The 24,610-nt window shown below is 49.3% G+C and overlaps 1 protein-coding gene across 4 annotated transcripts in view; it reads right to left on the minus strand.

The window, feature by feature from the left end:
- The window catches only part of YTHDC2 (YTH N6-methyladenosine RNA binding protein C2), a 2,707,399-nt gene that overhangs the window by 401,608 nt on the left and 2,281,181 nt on the right, over positions 1–24,610 (minus strand). For 3 of the 4 annotated variants that reach the window (XM_069625524.1, XM_069625523.1, XM_069625522.1), the window contains exon 26: positions 16,643–16,935. In XM_069625524.1, the coding sequence (XP_069481625.1) occupies positions 16,643–16,935 (293 nt within the window). Of the gene's footprint in view, positions 1–16,642; positions 16,936–24,610 lie in introns of those variants that run through there. The other variant, XM_069625525.1, reaches the window with a different exon arrangement.

Below are 24,610 nucleotides of genomic sequence, written 5' to 3' on the forward strand. Positions count from 1 at the left end.
GGGGACTGGAACTTCAGATGTCGCCACAGGACCTAAAGAATCCAAGGAGGGAGAAGCCGAGCCGACCTGCAACGACGACACCACCGGTGGAGCCCTGCTGAACCGTCTCACCACTTTTCCTGATGACAGAGGAGATCTCCAGCCCGGAGAGTCTTATTCCTTTGACTGGTGGGGATAACCTGTTTGCCTGTCTTTTCGCATTCCTGGACCATCTTGTGGCCGCCTTGCCCGTGCCAAGCACCCCGCCAACCGGAATACCACGGTTTACCACTACCGCGAAGAAAAGGGTAGTACCTTGTAACCGGGAAACTCCGCGGCTGGTTTCTTCCCTGGCAGTGCAACGACCTTCACCTTTCCTCCACGTCGAGATCTCCCCTTCCTCTGGACGAAACACCAACTTGCACCCGCTGCCAGGAACAACTGCCCCCGCTGGAGCGCCCTTCCCATTTCAGGTACTGTGTCCCGTCTGGCTTCCCTTGCAACAGATCATTCGGGGTGACAGTAAATCCTCGACTTTCTAACCTGTGTTAGCCTGGGGCCTGTTAACTAACTTTTCCTGACTTGATCTCAATCTTTTGTGAACTATCTACAAAGACTCTTTGGGCATAACCCCACTGTGTGATCCTGGACAAATTTCGCTTGCTCTCTCTAAGAGTGGGCCTGGCATTTGAACTTCCTTGCTCTCCAGTAGACCTTGCCTAACCTGCCTCACTGTGGTTCTTTGAAAAGTATTGAAATTGTGTGCTTCCATAACTTTGCCTTTTCCCTCCCTTTTTCTAGAACTTATTAGAGTGCCATCTTATGTTAAGAGCTCGCCTCTGTCTGAAAATAAGTGGTGTTTCTCACTAAGACTTGACTAATAAGTAATTAGGGTTGTATATATATAATAGTGACTGTGTGTTGAATTTACTTACCTGTTTTTGTGCCAGTGTATTTACAAGTGTGTCTTTAAATGAAAAAGTTACTTTCTTACCTGGTAACGTTCTTTCAATGGGATGGTCCGACGACGTATTCCATATCTATGACAGGTAATGTCCACAGCTCTGCTGCTTTGGAAAATCTTTGGCGTCTGCGTCCTGCGTCAATGACGTCGATGCGCCGTCCCCGAGGACCTCCTCCGACGGCCGACGTCACCCGATGTGATAAGTAGGACGCACAACGCCCATAGCCTCAGTTATAGTTTTTTCCCAGAACGTGTGCCACTAGTTTTCTGCCAGTCAGACACACAAGGCCTTGCGGAACGCAAGCTACAATCGCAAAAGAAATTCTGCAGCAGGGAAGGCAGGGAGGGAGCGATATGGAATACGTCGTCGGACCATCCCATCGAAAGAACGTTACCAGGTAAGAAAGAAACTTGTTGTTTCTTCGAGGGGATTGGGTCCTCCGACGTATTCCATATCTATGACAGACTCCCAAAGCAGTACCAAGCAAGGAGGTGGGAAAGAATTTAGAACACAAATTTAGCATGCCCAATCAAATTGCGGAATAGAGGACTGCCTTGCCAAAGGCCAGATCCTGCCCTCTGATGGAATCGAGGGAGTAGTGACGTACAAAAGTATGTACTGAAGCCCAGGTGGCTGCATCACAGATGTGACGAATACGAACTCCCCTCTGCAGGGCAGTAGACGCAGCCACTCCCCTGGTAGAATGGGCCCGCAAGCCAGCCGAAGGATCCTTACCCACAAAGCGGTAACACTCGGAGATAGCTAAAATAATCCAACGAGACAAAGTCTGTTTCATCACAGCTTGTCCCAAACGCTTTCCAGCGTAACCAATGAAAAGTTGATCGTCCACTCTGACCCGGGACATGCGCAAAATATAAAAGCTCAACACTCTTCTAGGATCAACCCTATGGAGCCTCTCCTCTTCTTTACCAGGATGTGGAGGAGGATAGAACGCCGGAAGAACAACTTTCTGGCTCAAATGAAATTCCGAAACCACCTTCGGAAGAAAAGAAGGACGAACTCGAAGGACAACCCTGTCATTATGAAACACAGTGAAGGGTGGCTTAACTGAAAGTGCCTGTAACTCACTCTGCGAGCAGAAGTAACCGCAACCAAAAACACAGTTTTCAGCGTTAACAGCCTCAAAGGGCAAGAATATAAAGGCTCAAACGGAGCACCCATAAGAAACTTAAGAACAAGGTTCAAATCCCAACCAGGCACCAGAAAAGGTGACGGAGGGAACACATTAGTGAGCTCTTTCAAAAACTGCAAAATTAAAGGAATCTTGAAATAGGAACACTCTTCAGACGAGCACTTAAACATGGACAGCGCCGCCAGGTAACCTTTAATGGTCCCCACTTGCAAGCCCCTGTGGGCCAAAGAAAGCAAAAAAGACAGAACCATGGGAATGTCACATTCAAAAGGATCCACATTCTTAACTCTGCACCAGTCGCAGAACTTTCTCCAACGGCACAGAGACTTTGTTGCCGGCCGCCTGGCCGAGAGCAACACCTCCTTCACGTCTTCAGGAAGGTCCCAATCCTTATACCTCAACCTTTCAGAAGCCAAGCGTGAAGGTTGAGGGATCTGACCTCTGGATGGAGAACCTGACCCCCCTCCCGTGAGAGCAGATCGTCTCGGTAGGGAAGACGACGTGGAGGGCAGATGGACAAGTCGAGAAGATCCGGGTACCACGTCCTCCTGGTCCACGCCGGAGCAATGAGGATCATCCGGGAACCAAACCTCTGTAACCTCCGCAGTACTTGCGGGATGACGGGGACTGGAGGAAACGCGTACAGCAGGGGGAATGACCACTCCACCACGAACACGTCTCCTAAGGCTCCTTTTGGAGGTAATTCCCGCGAGCAAAACCTTTCGCACTTTCGGTTGACACTGGAGGCGAAGAGATCCACATGAGGGGTCCCCCAAAGGGCGAAGATCTCCAGGAGAATCTCCTGAGCCAGCTCCCACTCGTGAGAAATCGTGCTCTGCCTGCTCAGAGCGTCTGCCGTCTCGTTGTCATCTCCGGCCAGATGAACAGCCGAGATCGAAACTTCCTGCTGGATGGCCCATAACTCGAGCTGCATCGCCTTCCTGCACAGCGGAAGTGACCCTGCCCCCCCCTTTTTGTTGAGGTAGTGCATGGCCACCGTGTTGTCCGTTAGAATCAGGACACTCTTTCCACGCACAGTCGGCAGAAAAGCCTTCAGGGCTAGCCTGACGGCCCTCAGCTCCAACAGATTGATATGGAGTCTGGACTCCGACTGAGACCAACAACTGCTGACTGTCAACTCGTTGGCATGAGCTCCCCATCCCGTGAGGGATGCGTCCGCCACGATCGTCACCTCCGGCCAGGGCAGCCAAAATGGGGCCCCCTTCATCAGATTGCCTTCGACGGCCCACCACAGAAGGTCCTGGGCTACCGAGGGTGGCACCTGAGCAGGGTCCGACAGCCTGCCGGAGGACTGAGACCACTGGAGCTTGAGTGCCCACTGCATAGATCTCATCCGCAGACGAGCCTCTGGCACTAGAAGAATGCAGGATGCAATGAGGCCGAGCAGTCTCAAGAACTCGGACGCTGGGAGATCCTGGGCAAATTGAAACTTGTTCACCATCTGCTGAATGTGAAGAGCCCTCACCTGAGGAGGAAAACACTGCCCCAGGGACGTGTCGAGCCCTGCTTCGATGTACTGGAGCCGCTGCGTTGGTGTCAAATGGGACTTCCTTAAATTGAGGGAGAAGCCCAGCCTGTGAAGGGAGTGGCAGGTGACGGACAGATGATCCAGGACTTGCTCGGGAGAGCTCCCCCTGATCAACCAATCGTCCAGGTAGGGGTAGACGTGAATCCCCCCTTTCCTGAGATGCGCTGCCACCACCACCATGAGCTTGGTGAAAACCCTCGGGGCGGAGGTCAATCCGAACGGCAGGACCCGAAACTGAAAGTGCGAGTCGCCAACCGCGAACCTCAGGTACTTCTTGTGCCTGGGATGAATCGGCACATGGAAGTAAGCATCCTTGAGGTCGAGAGACACCAACCAGTCCTGAAGTTGAAGGGCCTGGAGGACTTGAGAAAGAGTCACCATCTTGAACTTGTCCTTCCTGAGGAGTTTGTTCAAACCGCGCAAGTCCATGATGGGTCTCAATCCCCCCGTCTTTCTTCGAAATCAAAAAATAAGGGGAATACCATGCCTTGTTCCTCTCCGCTACAGGCACCAGTTCTATGGCGCCTTTCTCCAGCAGGGCTTGAATTTCCTGCGCAAGGAGCGGATCCGGACTCTTCAAAGAGAGGTTCCCTGGTGGATTGTCGTGAGGCCTCTGCCGAAAAGGAAGACAGTAGCCGTGGGTTCTGATCTCCAGAACCCACACATCCGAAGTAATGGCTTGCCACTCTACAAGATGCTGCGCCAGCCTTCCCCCAACCGGCGAACCATGGGACCTGGCCTCATGACTGAGTGGTAGCGGCTGCAGCGTTGCTTGAGGGCAAAGAGGCAACTGCCCGAGCGGCCTTGGCACCTCGAGTACCTTTGTTTCCACTTCTGGCACTCTTACGATGGCCTCTTTGACTACTAGCTCCCCTCGCTTTACTGAAGGACGAGTAATAGCGAAAGGAACCTCCCCTCCATTGCTGTCCCCTAGGACGAAAAGGCGGAGGTTGGCGAACTGCAGCGCCCAACGACTTTGCTGCAGCTTTGGAGGTCTGCAACCTCTCAAGGCTCTCGTCAGCCTTGCTGCCAAAAAGGTGTTCACCGTCAAAAGGCATGTTGAGGAGCCGGGACTGCACATCAGGAGCGAACCCAGACTTCCGCAACCACGCAAACCTGCCATTACAGTGCTCGCCGTCATGGACCGGCTGACACAATCTGCCAAGTCCAAACCCGACTGAAGGGCCTCACACATGGCATCCTTGCCATTCTGAACCATAGCAAGGAAACCATCCCGTTCGTCCCCTTCGGGAATATGTTCAGCCGCTAATGCAACACAGTTCCACAGAGTGTGTGTGAAACGAGACAAGGCACATATGGAGTTGGTCGCCTGAAGCGCCATACCCCCTGAAGAAAACACTTTCTTCGCCCAGCTGTCAAAACGTTTGTTGTCCCTATCCAGAGGGATGGTAGGATACGACGCCTACTTTGCCGGGGCCGTAGCCGCCTGCACCACCAAACTCTCCGGAGTGGGGTGCCTAGACAAGTAGCAGGGGTCGCTACTGGCTGGACGGTATTTTCGCGACAAAGTCTTGCCCACTGCCGGGAGACTCTCCGGAGCAGTCCAAGCCGCCATCCTTCTCTGCAGAGCCATATGAAACGGCAAAACCGGGTCAGTGGGGGGACCAAGATCAAGGATGTCCGTGAGATCATCCTGAACGAACTCCCCTGAGGGAGCAGACCAACCCAAGTACTCGGTGACCCGAGACATAAGGCGCCGATATGAAGAATCGGCATGAGTGCCAGGCTCCGGCCTACAAAACTCCACCTCCGGAGAGGTGTCCAGTCCACTGGCATCATGCAGCGACTGCCTCAGGTCATCAAACTGGCTATGGCCCGAGATAAGCTCATCCGGAACCGTAACCGGAACCAAGCCGTCATCACCCTCTGAAATGTACTCCAGGTGGGGAGAGGAAGACCCCTGGGGACCAAAGCAGTGCCTGACCTTAGCCAGAGCCTTCCTAGGGGCTAATCCCGTGCCACGGGGCCCCTCTGACACCACCGCCTCGAAAGGCGTTGAGGGCGTCGACAGAAAAGGCGTCGACATCGAGCGAATCGGCGTCGACGTCAGCTGCAGCGCCGTCAGCATCGACGGCGTCGACACAGGCCTCGAAGCCGGAGCTCCGAGCGTGTCTCTCGACAACCTAGGCGCTGACGGCCCCCTCGGAGGCAGAGCCTAGAGAGAAACCGTCGACGACCTCGGCGCCACAGGCGTCGACGTCTTCTTCGAAGACGGCACAGGATCACGCGGTCTCGAGCGCGTCGAGGACCGGGAACGGGCATGGCGAGAACGGCTACCCTTGTCCGAGCGGGACCTCTCCCGCAAGCCGTGCCGACCACCCGAGCCTGAAGGCGTACGAACGGTGTCTCTTGACCGGTGCCGACCGACCCCACTCGGAGGCGCGGACGGACCGGTGCCCTGTGATTCAAGAATCGCTAGCATCTGCTTCCCGAAGGAAGCCCATTCCTCCGGTGTCGCTTGCATGGAGGGATAAGTGACCCGCCGACGGACGGAGTCCTCGGAAGAGGACGGGGAAGGCGACCGATGCCGGCGCTTCCGGGAATGCCTCGAAGAGGCGGAGGAGTGGCGAGACCGACTCCAGGAAAGAGACCCACTGGACTTCCGACGATGATGCAGAGAGTCCCCCCTCGAGTCATCCGTCGAAAACCCTGCAGACCTCGACTTCCGGGGCTTAGACACCCGGCCTACCGACAGCTTCTTCTTGCGTTCCCCCAAGGCCTTTGCCATGAGCGACTGGCAGTCGACACAGTCGTCCGTATCGTGGGCCTCCCCGAGGCACCAGAGGCAGGCGTCGTGCGAGTCCGTGATCGACATCTTGGACCCACAGTCCCTGCATTTCTTGAAGCCTGGACGCGGGGTTGAAGACGAAGTAGACATCGCCACGAACAGGTCTTCACAAAAAACCGAACAGGTTCAACGAGCCGAGAATTGAAAACAGCAAACTCCAAAGAGTCGAGGCGTACCGAGATTTACGAAGCAAAAACGTTCACGGAAAAAACGGAACTGAGGCTATGGGTGTCGTGCGTCCTACTTATCACATTGGGTGACGTTGGCCATCGGAGGAGGTCCTCGGGGACGGCGCATCGACGAAGACGCCAAAAATTTTCCGAAGCAGCACAGCTGTGGACATTACCTGTCATAGATATGGAATACGTCGGAGGACCCAATCCCCTCGAAAAATAATTATATACTTTTACAACAAAGCTCTGGTCAGTGTTTGCTTGTGCTACTGTATCTCTGTACCTATTGTGTATACTCTATGTACTGCCTAACTCATCTTGAGAGAAGTCTGACTGCTCAGCCACAGCTACCAGATAAATCTGGGTGGTAAAGACTGATACCAATTGGGTTTACTGCCAACCACCTGTAGTCCTAAATCTTTTGCAGTGGTCCCTAAGGGAACTGCACAGGTTTCTGCCTAACAGTTATGACCCAATTTAGGTTTTCCCTGCCGATCAACCAAGCCAACAGCTTGCCCGCCTTATCCCCTTCCCCGTGCAGTCTAACATCCCGCCTTCTGCTGTCAAAAAGCGACAGCTCTGTCAGGGTTCCCTGACAGAGCCCCAACTTCCGCGCCAAAGCCTCCCCCACCTCGGTACCCCCCCGCTGCCTCCCTATCTAATTCAGCCACCTGAGCCTCCATTCGCTGCAGCGTATCTAGGAGCTGCTTACGCATCCCTACTGTCATGGATAGGCATTTCCCTCTCATAGTCGCCTTAAAGGCCTCCCACAGCACTCCCCTGGATTCCACCGAACCCTCATTCAACTCGAAATACGCTCTGATCCCTTCTCTAAGTTCACCAACAAATGCCCCATCCCACAGCGCCTCCCTTTGCAGATGCCATAACCGCTGCGGTGGCCTCATTAGTTCCGAACAACGTAGCCACTAAGGGGGAATGATCCGACAGAGTACGCCCCAGATACATCGCCTCCCCAAAATGCTGGCAATGTTCCCTTCCTGTTACAATGTAATCCAACTGCGAATATGAGCCGTGCACGCCCGAGAAATAGGAATAGCCCCTTTCCTCCCCATGCTTTTCCCTCCATACCTCCACCAAGTCGAGTTCCTGCATTATCCTATGGAGAGACCCCGTCATATACTTCTTAGGCACCCCCCTGCCTCCAGACCCATCCAGCCACTCATCCAGGTGATAATTAAAATCTCCTCCCCATATTATCATTTCCCCCCTATACGTCCCCATCATGTGAAGCACAGAGGGAAAATATTCCTCGTCATCCACATTTGGTGCGTATGAATTAACCAAGCAGATTGTCCTACCCTCCCATGGGCACTGCATAAGCACCGTTCTGACAATCTCATCCTTTAACACCGCCTCCACCTTCAATGGTGTCCCCCTCGCCACCCAAATGAGCATGCCCCTAGCCTGTGTTGAATATGTTGTGCCGATTACTTGCCCTCCCCACATTATCCGCAGTTTCCCCAGCACCTCTGTACCCGCATGCGTCTCCTGTATCAAAGCCACTTGTATCCCCTGTCTCTTCAGAAACTCGCCCACTCTTCGCCTCTTCTGTCACCCTCTCACATACTTTACGAAGGTCCGCCCTCACCTCTTTTATGCTCTCCTGGTGAGTGGCCCTGCAGACCTGTATCACCTCCATTAGCGTGTCCAAAGTCACTGCACTTGCTTCCCCCCCCCCTGTGGGTCTCTCCCCTGTCTGTCGCTCAGGTCCATCCTGTCTGTGCACTCTGTCCTTTGCCTCTGTATATTTTTCCATTCGCTGCTGCCCATGGTGGACTAGGCCTATGTGCTGAGCCCCCCAACCTCAGGGTCCTCAACTCATTTCACCACTGGCATCCCCGAGTCTAGTGCCTTTTGCCACGCCTTGTGTCACCAGCAAAGAGCTACTCCGGAGTGGACCAGCCCCTGCTGGTATCCCAGCCCACTGCTGTAGGCCCCTATTGAGGTGCACTCTCTGAAGTCCAATCACCACTAATCTTAGAGGGGCTAGCAGTCCCTAGGAGCCAAAGCCCCTGCTTAGGATCCTTGTGGGGGTCCCTGCAGCAGTGCCTGGTGCCGGGCCACCCGGCTATCCCATAGCCCGGGTCCCCTAGCACCACCGACCAGAATGCAGGGGCTTCCCGCCCCCTCTTCTCTTCTCCCCCTGCTCTGCAGCCTCTCCAATCTCTGGGGGCATCCACTGTTCCAGCCCATTGGCACTTCGTCAATCGCCTCTTCTGTCCAACGGGGGGTGGATCGCACCGGCTCCCACACAATGCTTGCCCCTGGCTGCCAGACCCGGACTCCACTTCTCACACTTCCTTATGCCTGCGCCACCCACTGCCTGGTTGTCTTGAGGGGCAGCTCCTGACCCCACTACCTGCCTTGAGCAGCAGGGGGTCGCAAAGGGATGCGCCTCCTATCCCTCAGCTTCCGTGTCCGCTCTCCCCCAGCCCCTCCGGAGTTTCAATGCCGTACCTTCTGTGTGCGCCAGCCTCCAGGAGCACCTCTCCCCGGCTACTGCTTCGTGGCTGCACTGCACTCTGCAGGCACCGGTCCCTGCTCTGCCTCCAGTACATTGATGCCAGTCCCCAGCCCCCAGGTGCCGACCGCCTCCACCCCAAAAGTGGGGAGTACCCATCCGCCTCTCCCGTCCCAGGCGGCGCTCCTCCTCGCTGTCTCCCTCCTTACTCCCAGGCTCGCAGTATCTCACCGGGAGAGAGGGGCCGCTTGCAGCTCCCTCGTCGCACCACCAGCTCCAACACCTCCAAGCTCTCCTGCCACGTCGGGGCCGGATCGACACCCCTGCTCCTTTCCTCCACCAGGCGACGCGCAGTGTGTCTCTCTGACGTCTGGACACCAGGCAGACCACTTCCCCTATCTGCAGTCCGCAGCAGGGGCCATCTTGGGCGCGCTCCTTCCCGCCGGCCGCCAAGACTTTGCCACGGATTAAAGCTGGTTCCCCGGCGAGTTCTCTTCCCAGAGTGAGCCATGCAACTCTCGGGCAGTTCAGCTTCCTTCCCCTACAACACTGTCGCAGCTCATGGGGGTTATCTTTCAGGATTTCAACAGGATTCCTGTGGTGGCGTCGGAACTCCGAATGTTTACCTGCTCATCGCTCGGCAGTTGGGCACGCCCCTTGTCGTATCTTCGCATCTTGATTCAGCAGCGACAGGGGTCTATACGAGCCACAGTCTGTATTTGGCTTATTCGGTTTTAGAAGGGGGACTATCAACAACTCTCTTAAGGATCCGGGCAATCTGCCCGTTTCCAATGATTCGTTAAGCATTTCCAGCAGTGGAGTTAGAATATCTGTCTTGTTTTACTTATAAAATTCACTTGGGAGCCCATCTACCCCTGGGACTTTGCACGTCGGTAGTTCTTTGATCACATATTCCAATTGCTCTATTGTAATGGGGACATCCAATCTATCTTGTTCTTCCGCACTGAGCTTGGATAGACTAATCTCAGACAGTGCTTCCTGTATCCCTGCCACATCACACTCTGAGGTTTCTTCATACAAACGCTTGTAATATTTAAAAAAACATTTGTTTACCCTGTTTTTTGTTTTTCGTGCAACCCTCCAACCATTCCTGCAACTGCTCTGACTGGTTCCTGTTTGTTCTCACTTTTATAGAGCCAGGCTTCTGCGTGTTGTTTGTCAATTTATTTCCTATAGCTTAAATTGCTTAACCTATTCCAGTGCTTCCAACATTCTTGTAGGCGGGTCACCTCCTGTGCTTCTTCTAGAAACCTGTTTGCGCTATAGCTTCTAACTTGCTCTCCGTCACCTGTCAATCTCGTAAAATAACATCTTGGATTCCTTCGATATGGCCACCCCTCTCACCACTACTTTAAAAGTCTCCCACAGTGTACCTGCTGATGTCACACTGCCCTTGTAATGCTTGAAATAGTCCTTCACCTCCTCCCTTAGATGCTCCCGGAACCCTGTATCTCTGTGCTTCCACCCTGAGTCTCCATGTTGGAATCCTAGCTCGGGGGCTGGGGGTTGGGGATGGGGGGTGAGCCTGCCATGTGACAACCAGAGGAGCATAGTCTGAAAGGACCCTAGCTTTGTAGTCAGCCCGTACGAACTCTCCTAGCAATTCTCCTCCCGCAAACACATAATCCAACTTCGTGTAGAGATTTGTGGGAACATTATAGTGAGCATATGCCCGTTCCCGCTGATGCATTGTTCTCCACACGTCTTCCAACTTGAATGTGTGTAGCAACGTGCTTAATGCTCTAGCTGCCGGGGCTGGATGAACAAATTTACCATCCGACCTGTCTATTACCGGGTCCAGCATACAATTAAAATCGCCTTCCTATATTAGCGCCCCATCCCTGTACGGGCCTATCTTGGTATATAAGGACTGGAAATATGCAGCTGTATCGTAATTAGGGGCATATGTATTAATAACGCTTACACATTCCCACTCAGTATGATCATCTTACCTTACCTACCTAGGTAGGTTTGGAGGACCTTTAACGGAACGGTCGGTGCCACCCATATCAGCACCCCCCTGTCATATGCCGAGTATGTAGAACCCAAGGTCACCCCTCCCCATTTCCGTGCCATGGTGTCCGGTCTGTCTTTGGTCAGGTGCGTTTCTTGTAGTAGGGCTACATCCATTTTTTGGCGTCCTAAATATGCCATTACTCTGTTCCGTTTGATGCAACTGTTCAAACCCCTAACATTCCAGGTTGCTATCTTAAGTTCACTCATATTCCTTCAGCATCACCACCTTCACCCTTCAGTTATCTTCTCCTCACTCCTCCTGCTGTACGTGTCTGTAGGCCAACTCCCCTCTAACAATCCCAACTGTCCCCCCGTCCCTCTCACCAACTGTTCCCAACATTTGCCCATCTTCGAATCCGAGGCTCAGGCATCCCTGCATCTCTCTCCAAACCCAGCTTAACTGCCGGTATTCGGGGTGCAGCGGGAGGATACTGAACTACTAGTATCCTACCTAATGAGGGTGATCATGGTGCCGTCTTAGGCTAAGAGGCACCAGTGTTTCCTGCATTTAGCTAGCTGTACATCAATATTTTATTTTCTAATTCAAATTTTAATGTCTAATCATTACACAATAGCCACTGAACAGTTCAAGTGTGCAATATTCAAGCAATGCAGGTTCACTTTTCACTTCCACTTCTCGTCTGGTCATCTGTCGCCGACGGAAAGTTCAACGTGTCCATCCGTTCTCTCATATCCAAGCCCGCGTCTCTCCGGCATCTAACAACTGGGCTGAACTCTTTAAAATCTGCAAGGAACTGGCCAATCCTGCCACAGTCTCTACCTCTCCTGTCTCTTCTCAGGCTCTCTGCACGGCACTGGCTTTACACTTCATCTCTAAAACTCAGGACATCCTGTCCTCACTCTCCTCTTATCCCCCACCCCCCCCCCCTCTACTCCCTGCTCTTCCTCTGGCCCTTCTGCAGCCACCTCTCCTCCTTCCTTCTCTGCCTTTCCCCTGTTCTCCGCAGACAAGATTTGTAGACAAGTCTGATCTATGAAAGTCTCTTCGAAACAGGTTCACCCCTGTTCCTCCAAAACTATCAAGGACCACATCGACTCTCTGGCTCCTACCCTGGCTGATTTCTGCAATCACTCCTTTGCCACTGGAGTCTTCCCAACCCCCTTGAAGCACTCCCTTGTGCACCCTCTTCTTAAGAAACCCTCTGCCGACCCCTCGTGCCCAGCTAACTTATCGTCCAATCTCCATCACTCCCTTCCTGGGCAAGCTCCTGAAGAAACTGGCCATCCCCCAGCTTAATCTCCACTCTGAATCTGTTGGTTGTCTTCATGACCATCAGTCTGGTTTAAGAGCAGCCAGAAGCATGGAAACTGCTCTCCTGAACATCCGTGAAGACCTGCTCTCCAACCTTGATGCTAACACCCCCTGCGTCCTCATCCTGCTTGATCTCTCTTCTGCTTTGACACTGTCAACCATGCCATCCCGCTCAACCGTCTCCGTGATAACCTGGATATCACTGGTCGTTTTCTGGCGTGGCTGACTTCTTTCCTCTCTGACCGACCCTCTCAGGTCCAACTTGGGTCCTTCCTCTCTGCTATCTTTTTCTCTACTTGTGGTGTCCCCCAGGGGTCTAACCTCTCTCCCTAGCTGTTCAACCAATACCTGGCGCTCCTTGCCCACCGCATCGCCACTCTCTGCCCCAACTTTCAGTGGTATGTGGATGACACCCAGCTCATTTTCAGGCTACTCTCGGCCTCCTCCTCTCCTTCCCTCATCTTTGACTATCTGTCTGCTAGCCAGGAGTGGTGCGCTGCCAATGACCTCTGCCTTAATGCCAGTAAGACTGAGATTATCCTCATCGGCAAACCCACTCCCTCCTTTCCTATAGCACTCTGGCCGGCCTCTCTTGGCCCTCTTCCTGCTCCCACCTGCAAGGCTAAAAACCTCAGGGTCATCTTCGACTCCACACTCTCCTTCTCTCCTCACATCTCTGACGTCTCTAAGAAGTCACACTACCAGCTGCACCTCCTCAGAGGTATTCTTCCTTTCCTCTCCTTCCCGCAGAAGCTCCCTGCTTCCAGAACTCTGGTTCTCTCTAGGCTGGATTATTGCAACAGCCTCTTTCTAAATAGGCCTGCCTCTACTCTCCGCCCTCTGCAATTTATCCAGAACAGGACTGCGAGACTTGTCCTTGGCCTCAAGTCCAGGGATCGTATCTCTCCAGAACTGAAATCTCTGCTCCCAGTGGCTGCAAGGATTAAGTTCAAAACCATCTGCATCGTCCACAAGGCCATCTGGGGCCTGGGGCCTCAATACCTTCAACTCTCTCTCCCTAAATATATTCCTTCTTGAGCGCTCTGCTCATCCGCCTCCAACTCCCTCAGAGTCAGTCGCTTCTCTAAGCAACGAGTTGGTGGTAGATCTCTTTCTTCGGCTGTGGCTTCCCTCTGGAATAGCCTCCATGCCTCCCGTAAAAAAACTTGAGGAGAACCATCTCCGGTTCCGGAAGCACCTCAAAACCTTTCTCTTTGCTTCTGCTTTTTATCCTCCTCTCCTCTGCTGACCTCCAGGGTGTTAATGGAACTGCACCGGCTACCTGGACACCCTCTGTACTCGGACCCAGGTCCCTCCCTGCCAGCGTCACACACCTGAACTGCCCACCTGGCAACCCCCGCACTTGGGGGCTGTTTCTGTATCCCTACAGTCCCCTACCAGCCCTCGACACCTGATGTCTGCACTTACCCTTGCACTGCCACATGATAGCCGTTACTTTACTTATTGTTTTACCTATTCCCATGTACTGCATTGTCCCTGGCCACTTCCATGCACTAGCGCGATCTGAATGACACCTGGCCTAGTAGGATCGTTGTCTGTCCTCCCTTTGTTCCCCTCCTTTGCCACGTAATAATAAACATTACCCGGGAGCATAGAGAAACTCTAACAAACATTAGCCCCATCCCATGGGCCAAATCACAAATAGCCTACCTAGGGGTCAACATACCAAACAGAACGGAGAAGGTATACTGGGCCAACCTCCCCCAGCTATTCCAAACCCTATTAAAGGATATAGAGCGTTGGCATAAACAGAGGTTTCATTCATGGCTGGGGAGAATTGTAGCACTAAAAATGAATATGGTCCCAAGGCTGCTATATCAATGCCTGGCGCTACCAGTAACCATACAGCCCGGAGAGCTCCGAAGGCTTCAAAAAGGGGTCTTGAAAAATATCTGGGGCAATAAAAAGCCAAGAATTGCACAAAGGGTTATGCTCAGAGGGGCAGCGATGATTGGCCTGGGTGATGTTTAGTGCAGCATTTATTCAACATCTGCCTTCTCTGTAGAGGTAGTAAAAGGCCTGTACACAAGTGGGAAGGGTAGCATATACTCTATTTTCTGTTTTCCAGCTTAAAATCAAGGAAACAAGTAATTCACAACTGCTATCTTTTTTTCCAATGCAACTTTACACCTATAAAAGTGTCATCGAAGGCAACGCTCCACTGATACTTTCAAATAAGAGTTACTCTGATAAAGGGCTACATGCACATATATTTTGTTCTAGCATGTATTATCAAGTATTATATTATTATGAACTCAACAATTACATGAACAATTTCATATCTTTGGTATCTTATTTCTGATGATTAACCCTTCACCCCACAGAGTTACTTCTTTGAACTATCTTCTCAGATATATATTGCATCTGAAACATTTTCGACAGCCACCAAGGGGTGCAATGCGGCTCTACCAGATGCCACTGACATCCATGATGCTGGACATGACATCTGGGGTAAACGTATGGATTTGGCCATATCCCATTACTTCTGTTCCTCCAATTCTCTGCCACACTTAAAGGAGAGGAACTTCAAAACTGCAATTGTTTATGAGAAATCTGTAGACCGGTAGGTGGGATGGTCGATAGAAATATGTTAATGGAAGACTTATCCATTGAGAAGAACATTACAGAACGGCATTCATTTTTTCTTCTAATAAATACCTTCCTACCACAGATTACACATCTTTGAAAGATTCCCAAAGCAGTATGGAATGGTTGAAGGAGCACAAGGAACAAACACCTAAAAAACCTGCGTGGATTTATCAAAGTGTACATCGTCTCCTAACAAATAATCCAGGCAGTAATAATCCTTGGCAAACATGTGCAGCAAACCCCCTGTTGTGCCGTGGGAGTGATTTAGAACAGGGATATCACTATGAATATCAGACGCTGCAGAAAGACCTCTCATGGAAAGAACCTGTATATCCACAGGCACCACTTTGTTTGCCACAGTATAGAATTTACCTTGGGCAGAGTGTTTGGCTACTACTCTTTCTACAAAAGCACCAAAAAGCTCACAAAAAGCTACATCATCCTTATTAAACTCTCTCATCTGAGAAACACAGAAGGTCAAAGTCATCTTACTATCTAGCTGCAGGAAGAGGCACTTCATCTTGGAAGGTTTGAGGAGAAGGAAAAATGAGAGGCAAAGAAATCTTCCAGGGGAGGTGGAATCCAGGAACTTGCCTAGACAGGAAGGCGGGTCTCACCCGCAAGATAACCTTCTCCCTAAGAAAATACAGGCAAGATGGTTTCACAGATGCAGCTAGGAGATAATTCACTCACCCTCAAGATAACCTTCTCCCAAAAAAGGACAATTGAGATGGTTTCATGGATACAGCTTGAAGCTCCTTCACTCGTCTCGGAAAAGTGATGGAAGCCCTATTTAGCGTCACCAAGCATAAACAAAATGTTTCACTGATATCAAAAGGAATAGTAAATACTATGATAAATCTTTCTTAGTGTTTAAGCACCCTAATGTTATTAATTGTGCAAATGGCACCCTTTAAGTTTGATAGTACCAACTGTGATCATATGCAGATGGAATGTGTTTCAAGCTCATGAACTTTATCAAGGCAGAATTTTTTGTTGTATTCAGTGATAAAGTCATCTGGGAAATGGTTGCCATGGGGCGGTATTTCCCCAAATTTGCACTCCCAAGAAAATCAAGCACTTTCCCCACATATTCTAAGACTGGAGTATAATATAGTAAATTATACCCATCCTAGAATATGTGGGGGAAGGCTTTTAGGGGTGCAGGATAAAAAAAAAACACCTACCTGCCGACTTTTACCCATGCCACATTATCACGTAGAATCCTTTCAGTTCATCAGAATGATAAGTGTGTGTGGAGAGTAGCAGTGGTAACGCACATGTGGGTTTTCCTTTAGGGAAAGCTTAGAATTTCAACTAAATGAAATCCTTCAAAGCAAATGTCTATTTTTTTCTACAGAAGGACCATTAGTATTAACAAAACGAAAGATTAAAAAGTACACAAATTACATTAAAGTGCTTGAACACTAAAGAAGCTATATATTATAGTACTTTGCTATTCAGAATGATATGGATACCTAAACTCCCAACGATGGGACAAGACGGGAGATAAACTCTTACACAATGCACTTGATAACAGAGCCTCAGAATTTAAAAAGCACTTTTTGGACTTGCTTCTCCTAATAGGGGGACTTCAATCAATGTAGATTACCTTTCTGCAGTGGAAGAATCGTCTGAAAAGTCTGTTTCTGCTGAGCTTTTCCTGCTGTTGTTAGACCTCCAGGAGGACGTCAAAGGAAGCTCCTCAGAAGACATGGGCCTTGGTCGTTGTCCAATTCCTGAGGGCTGCTGTAATCCTGCTGACTGTTCTTCAGTGCTTAGGACAGCTATGATTGCTCTGATGGTTGCTTCATCAACCTGGGACCATGGCTTTGACGGGGCACGCATGCGACGTAAAAACAAACTATGCCATTTCTGTCGTAGTTGTAGAAGCAAACTAGCGGCCTAGAATTGAACATATAAAATTAGATACACATACTTTGAGATGTACCCGATTAGTAAGGGAATCAAAATTGAGTCATCTTTTGATAGGAAAATGTATACCACAAGTAGCCAAGGACGAATGTTGCAGCTTTGTAAAGTAAAAAGACTGTCTTTAATAATCAAATTTGTCCATTCCCACACCGGTCACTTCTTCGAAGGGGATCTCTCCTGCACTCTCCACCCCAAGCTACCACAAAGGGGTGTTCAGGGGGTTCAACCTCCTCATTCACCGCCCCTGTCCCAACCGTCACCCCTGCACGTTCCTAAGTCTCCCTGTGCAACTCTGCTTCCTCCTCTTACGTTCTGCTTCTGGGCTGTTATTCATCACCCTATCCCCTGTAAAGACAGCACAAGTAAGATACTCAACCACAAATACATATACTAGAATGTTCATTAGTATAGGTCCATAGAAATGCTGCACACACTCTTAACACATGACCAAAGACTTCATTTTTTAAAATCCAATAAATTTAGCCTACTTAATACTGAGTTTCAAAAAAATGCCTACAAAATTTTATCAAATTCAAATGCAAGCAATTACATTTTGATATCTATCACAATCACTTCAACTGCTTAATGGCCTCCTAGCAGATTACTTTTAGCAGAAGTATGAATCCTTAAAGTTATGAGAGGTCATACCCCAGTTAGTGAATGACTAAGCGGTGCTGGGAAGCCTTGTGACTACAGAGGTGAGTATATGAATCAGTGGGTGGGTGTGCCTTTTCCTGACACCCTCTGTCTGTGCTCTGTGTAAACAGGAAAACTAGCTACTTCTCATGTCAATGAATATGTAACACAATTTGAAGAGTTTTCACATGTTTTAAATCTTTTCAGAGTAATCACAACATGTTTTGGAAATACTGCAGTTCCTTTATCAAGTGTCCTAAAACAAAAAAGTAATCCAAAATATAAGGACAGAGCTAGTTTCCCAAAACGTACATGAGGTCAATCAATTGCTTATTCCTATGTAGCACAAAACACTTAAAAAGTTTAAACAATCAAAGCAAACACTGAGCAATCACCAATGTCTTCAAACATACGTTAGTAAAGAGAACCATGTGAAAAGTTCTTGAGTTGTCCAACGGAAGGGGGCTACCTCAAATTCTCACCGACTATCAATCATAATAGTTCACAACCATGCTTCAGAATATTAGAATACGGTTCTTAAAAACATAAGCCACTGATGGACTAAATGCTTAAACTCTTCAGCAGGCACTGTTTTGAAAACTCATTTTTGAGATTGGACTCCAAATACCATACTGCTCATGATAGGAGTCTGTTGTCACTGTTCATGTATAATCAGAGGTAATTCAAGCTTGTCAATCATATTCTATTTCATTGTCGATTCAAACTGTAGAGTCAGGGGGATACTGAAGTAGTCCGCCCTCCCATTGGAACGATGAGGGCTCTTAATATAAGGGTTACAATAATAAACTTGCTCAATATAATCCTTTCTTTACTGAAACATTGTTTTAGTGTTTTATACTAAATATGAATAAGCAATTGATTGATAGCATGTAAGGTTTGGGAAACCTGCTTGTGTTATGTTTTAAATATCATTTAGCTTTTCAGGCCATTTGATAAAGGCAGAGAAGTTCTTCCGAAGAATGTCATGGTTGCAATTAAAAGAATGTGAATTTGTGAAAACTATTTGTTAGGACTGATTTTCTATACTCTGGCCTGGTGGACAGATGTATAGAAGGCCAACCTATATTATGACAGGAACAACTCTGGGAAGCTGTAGCCAAACCATATTAGCTAGTTTAGCTAGCAGTGACAGGCGGTCAAGGCTAAGTTCTTCAGAGGTGGTGAGCTTGTAAGGGGTCCACAATGAGGTCACACAATGGGAATCACAGATTACCCTTAGACAGGATGTATAAAAATACAGTTATTTATTTATGGCGCCAAAACACACTGTAGAAAAATGACTACTAGCAGGTAGACTTAAGACACAACACTATCAAACTACATACATAGATACATTCACTTTGTTATAGGGCATAATACACATTAGAAACTCCTGCATAGGAAAGGTTAGAAGAGTATTATGCACAACAAGGTCCAAAGAGATGATCCCTAACTAAAATTGTCCAGCCCCAAGTTGTCTGAGGTCTTTTGCCCAATAGTTCAAGTTAAATTCCACAGAAGTTAGAAGGTAGGAAACAATCCAGGTAGGGTCTCTGGGGTCCATTGAAGGGTTCTTAGGGTTTGGGTTCAAGATAGACTAATGTCCAAAAGTAGCAACAACAGTCAGATGTCTTGCGTAAGCTAGCAATGGCAAAGCCAAAAGTGTTAGAATTAAGCTTTATTATATTCCCACTGACTTATAATGGGAGTATAGGGGTAGGTTAGAAACTCTGTAACTTACCCCCCGTACTCCGATTTTTCCCCAGACTTGGCAGAACAAAGGAGGGTGGTCTAATGTTGCTTTTCCCACTGAAAAAGTCGCAGTCCTCGATTCCATGGGGTTGCAGGTTCAAGCTGATCTCTGGTTGGTGTCTTTTACTGCTGTAAGGACTCTTGGTCGAAGAATGCAGAAAAACTCGATTTAGCACCCCTCTCAGGACTGGACTCGGGTCAGGTAAGCTATTTCTTTTTTTAATAACATATTTTATTTATTTTATAAACGTAAACATATACATACAAGTTAATAACAAGTCATCGCTCGGGCATACAGGCAATCACTAAGCATAGCTCTTCATGCACATTGCAAGTTTCAGAGTTTTAGGTCCTTCATGAAATGGGTTACTAGGCGTCCAAATTATACATTGTGCAGATGAGTCTTCGCAGGACTCCAAACGTTTATCAAGTCTATTCATGGGTTCGCAGATCCCTACGTGTCTTCCCATTTTTGCCAGATCTTGCGTGCTTTCCCTGTCAAGTCTATTCATGAGTTCGCAGAGCCCTACGTGTCTTCCCATTTTTGCCAGATCTTGCGTGCTTTCCCTGGGCACCCTCTGGTAGTGTATATTCTCATTTCCATTTGCACACAGATATCCACGTCTGTTATCCATTGGTCACATTGAGGGGATAAGGGTGAGCCCCACAACTGGGCCAGATTCCTCTTTATGAGTCCCGTGGTTGTTGCCAGCATGAGTTTCTCATATCGGGGGATGTCTAGGTCGTCATCCATCCCTAGTAATAGCAATTTGGGGTCCATGGGTATTCGTCGGCCGATGACTGCCGATAACCTGTCACAACATTTCTGCCAGAAAATTTGGATTCGTGGGCATTCCCACAAGATGTGAAAAAAGGTCCCCCTCGCCTGTTGGCACCTTAGACAGTTGGGATCAGTTGCTCTCCCCCATTGATGTAAAGCTTCTCTCGGATAGTATACCCTGTGTAGAATTTTGAGTTGGATCAATCTGATTCTAGCCGAGATGGCAATTTCCCTCGGATACATGAGTGCTTTGATCCATTCTTCCGGTTGTATTGGTCCCACATCTCTTTCCCATTTTGCTTTCAGATCTGTAAGTTCCGTTGTGGCGAAAGAGGCTATTGCATTGTACATTGTGGAGGTTATTTTATTATCGATACGATCTACCACGATGTTTCTCTCAATTGGTGTGCAATCTGGAATGTTCGGTGGGTCGATCTCACATGTGATAAGTGCGTGATGTATTTGTCTGTAATGGAAGTGTTCTGTGGGGGGTAGGTTGAATTTGTCCTGCAGGGTCTGGAATGGTATTATTGCTCCATCTTGTATTATGTCTGCTAGCCTTGTTATCCCAGCTGATTCCCAGGTCGCCCATTTTGGGATTTTACTTAGCTCCGGCAGACGTTTGTTACGCCATAGGGGCTGTGCCAGCGTGAGTTTCCCATCCCATCCCAGGTGCTTGTGTGCATCTAGCCATATTTGCGTTCTATGTGCTCTAATCGTGTTGGGGATCATGCGTACCCTACTATTGTAGAGGGTCTCTAATGGGGTGAGCCCGGCACTCATCTGGCTATCCGCTTTAATATGTGGTAGTTCAGGGTTGTTATGCAGGATATCATTTATCACCGGCATCTGGGCTGCCCAATAATATGTTTGTAGGTGGGGCAGTCCTATACCTCCTTCCCATGCGGAACGTTGTAGGGTTTTGAGCGCGATCCGTGGATGCCCTCCACCCCAGAGGAGCTTTCTGAGAGTCTCATCTATTTTTAGGAATTCTATCTTGGGTACATACAGTGGGGCGTTTTGGAGGATGTACACGAATCGTGGCAGAGTGAGCATTTTAAACATTGCCGCCCTTCCTAGCAGGGTGAGGGGTAGGGTCATCCAGTGTTTCACATCATTCGCAAATCTATCTCTGATTGGATGGAGATTTTGGGGAACATATTGCGTGAGGTCCGTCGCAACCTGTACCCCAAGATATCTGAAATGCTCGGTTTCTACTCTATATGGGCAATTGTGTAGAGCTGTCGTATCAGTTCCTTGGATCGGAAAAAGGATGGATTTGTTATAGTTTACCCGTAGACCACTAAATGCTCCGTATCTATTTAGTATTTGGGTGACGATGGGGTATGATACTAGTGGATCACTCATGTAGATCAGTAAATCGTCGGCATAGAGGGAAACCCTATCCTCCCAATCTCGGGCCCACCGGAACCCCTTCCACAACTGTGATTCTCTCAGCATTATTGCCAGGGGCTCGATTGCCAGTGCAAATAGCATTGCCGAAAGGGGACAGCCCTGCCTGGTCCCTTTACCCAGGTTAATACTACGTGATGTCCACCCGTTTACCCTTATCTCAGCTGTCGGTGTGTTGTAGAGCAGCTTGACCCAGCCTATGAATTGCTCACCCAACCCCATTTTACCCATAATGCTCCACAAGGCCTCCCAGTGGACTGAATCGAAGGCTTTTTCGAAATCAATCGTGAGGAGTGCTAGTGCATCCCGCAGCGATGGAGACTTCTCAATGGCGGCATGTAGCCTGTGGATATTCATTCGTGTGGATCTCCGTGGCATAAAGCCACATTGGTCTGGATGGATAAGGGTGTGTATGACTGTCTGGAGCCTGTTAGCCAGTGTCTTGGCCAGTATCTTAGCTTCTATGTTTATAAGTGAGATCGGCCTGTAGGAGCTGCATATGTTTGCTGGTTTGCCTTCCTTATGTATCACCACTATAGTGGCCTTTCTCAGATCCGGGGGCAGAATTCCTTTACCTTTGGCATATAGGAACATTTTATGCATCTGTGGTACTATGTGCTCATTGCCGATCTTTTTCCAAGCTTCCACTGGGAAGCCGTTAGGCCCTGGGGTTTTCCCATTTTGGAGTTGGGATAGGGCTGTCGACAGTTCTTCCTCTGTAATCTCTGTTTCCAAACTCGCTCTTTGCGTATCGCTTAGGTGTGGAATGGTGAGTGTGTCCAGGATGCTGGGATCCAGTGCAGTCGTCGGGGGAGCGTACAATGCCTCATAGTACTCTGCAAAGGTTTCAGCAATGCTTGAGTCGGTATAGGTCTGTTCTGCATTCCTGGTAGTGATACATCTTATCTGGTGTTGACCCTCCTCTCTTTTTTCCAGCCACGCCAGCATTTTGCCGGCCTTGTCTCCAGTCTCGTATAGCCTGGTACGCATTGTCCTGTGTGCCTGTTTCGCACAGGTAAGTGTGACATCATGCAGCTTCTTTTGTGTCGCTTGTAGGGCTCTGTTGTCATCTGATGCGCCTGTGTTTATATATCGCACTTCAGCGTTTCTGACCTCTGTTTCAGCGTCTTCAACCTCCTTCCTGTGCGCTTTTTTGTGTGCAGCAGTCCAGCTCAGTACTACCCCTCTCAGGGTTGCTTTGTACGCCTCCCATATGGTTCCTAGGTCCTCTATCGAGTCCTGGTTTGTTTCGAAATATGAGACAGTGGCTTCCTGCATCTTTTCTACTAACTCTTTGAACCCTAAATAATACGAGTTCAGGCGCCAAGTCAGTGGAGGCCTGGGTCGTTCTGTTTCGAGTAGGATCTTCAGCGGTGAGTGGTCCGAGATCCCCCTGGGCTGGAGTGTTGCCTCCGTTACTTTATGTATGTCTACACCAGGGAGGAAGAAGTAGTCTAGTCTAGACAACGATGCATGCGCGCCTGAATGGAAAGAGTATTGTTTCTCCATCTGGTGCAGATCCCTCCATGCATCCTTCAGTCCCAATGCTGTGGCAAAGATGGCTAATTTCGTCGGTATCATCGGATTTCTCCCCCTGATATGTGTACGATCTAGATTAATGTCCATTACATCATTGAAGTCTCCACCTACAACTAGTATATCCGCGGTGTTGTTGGCTATGATCGGTGTGATGTCGTCGAGTAAGGTATTTGTGAGCGCCGGGGGAGCATAGACCGCCAGTATGGCAATGGTTTGATTCCATAGCGTTCCATTTATGTGGACAAATCTCCCTCCGGTGTCCTGGGTTATGTTGGATATCTCTATAGGGATTCTTTTGTGTATTAATATAAGCACACCTCTCGAGCCCATTGAGAAACCTGCATGTATTGCTGTACGGTATTTGGTTCTTTTGAAAAATTGGCATCTTGTGCCGGCCAAATGTGTCTCAGTAAGCAGTATTAGGTCCGGGTTGTTTCGATTCAGGTATTGTGTTACTAGTCTTCTCTTGATACTGCTTCCCAGGCCATTGACATTCCATGTCATGATGTTAAGTTTTTTGGTGTCTGTCCCTTTCGCACTCATTTCTTATCTTGTTCGTATGTCTGTGCCATTGGTAGCAGTTTAGACGAGAGGAGTCCTGCTCTATCGGTGTTTGGACTGCCCTGTTGTCTTCCCATTTCAGCGTGCTTGTCTAAGCCGTGCTTTCCTTGTTGCCAGCATAGAACGTGAACAAATCCCAACTTACCCCCCTCCCTATACTCCTTCCCCAACTGAAGCATCTGTCGCCCACACAACCAAACTTAATCAAACCGTTGAACTTGGGGTATCTCTTGTCACTGTGGCGGTGGAGGTGCCGTAGTGAAGAGTCCGTAACTTGCTTAGGCCGCCGTGGGTTGGTGGTACCACGGCGGGTGATTGCAGGGTCTGTTCTATACCGATTGCAATCGGGGGGGTGGCTTGCGTGATGTGTCTTAACGCAGCCGCCAGCCGTTCTGAGTAGTGTTCTTTCCTGCTCGTGCCTCCGTATGTTTGTCGGTTGTGTTTAGGCGTCGGCATTCTGTGCTATTTCTTCCATCGGTTGCTGTGGCGGCTCATTTGGTGGCCTGTTTGGTCGGGGTCTATTTCTACGGTTTTCCTGTCTTCTCCATGGGCCCCATTCACCTTCTAGGTTGCGTTCTGCCCAGCTCCATGCCTCTCTTGGATCAGTGAAATGCACAGTAGTGCCCTTATGAAAGATTTTTAGCTGGGCTGGGAATAGCAGACCATATTTCACATTCAGCCCTTGTAATCTCTTTTTGAGAGTGTCAAAGGATTGCCTTGCTCTTTGTACCTCTTTGGTGAAGTCGGGGAAGAAGGCTATCCTGGAGCCGTTATAGGTCATGGCTCCATTCGTCCTTGCCATGTGGAGTATCGCGTCGCGATCTCTGTAATTTAGGATCTTGGCTATTATCGCTCGTGGCGGTGCTCCGGGAGTTGGTCTGCCAGTTGGTATCCGGTGTGCCCGTTCAATTGAGAAGAAGTTTGAGAGAGATTTAGGAGCGAATAAATCGGCGAGCCATTGTT

Source organism: Ambystoma mexicanum, chromosome 6p (assembly GCF_040938575.1).
Source record: "Ambystoma mexicanum isolate Mex_15411 chromosome 6p, UKY_AmexF1_1, whole genome shotgun sequence".
NCBI classification, from domain to species: domain Eukaryota; kingdom Metazoa; phylum Chordata; class Amphibia; order Caudata; family Ambystomatidae; genus Ambystoma; species Ambystoma mexicanum.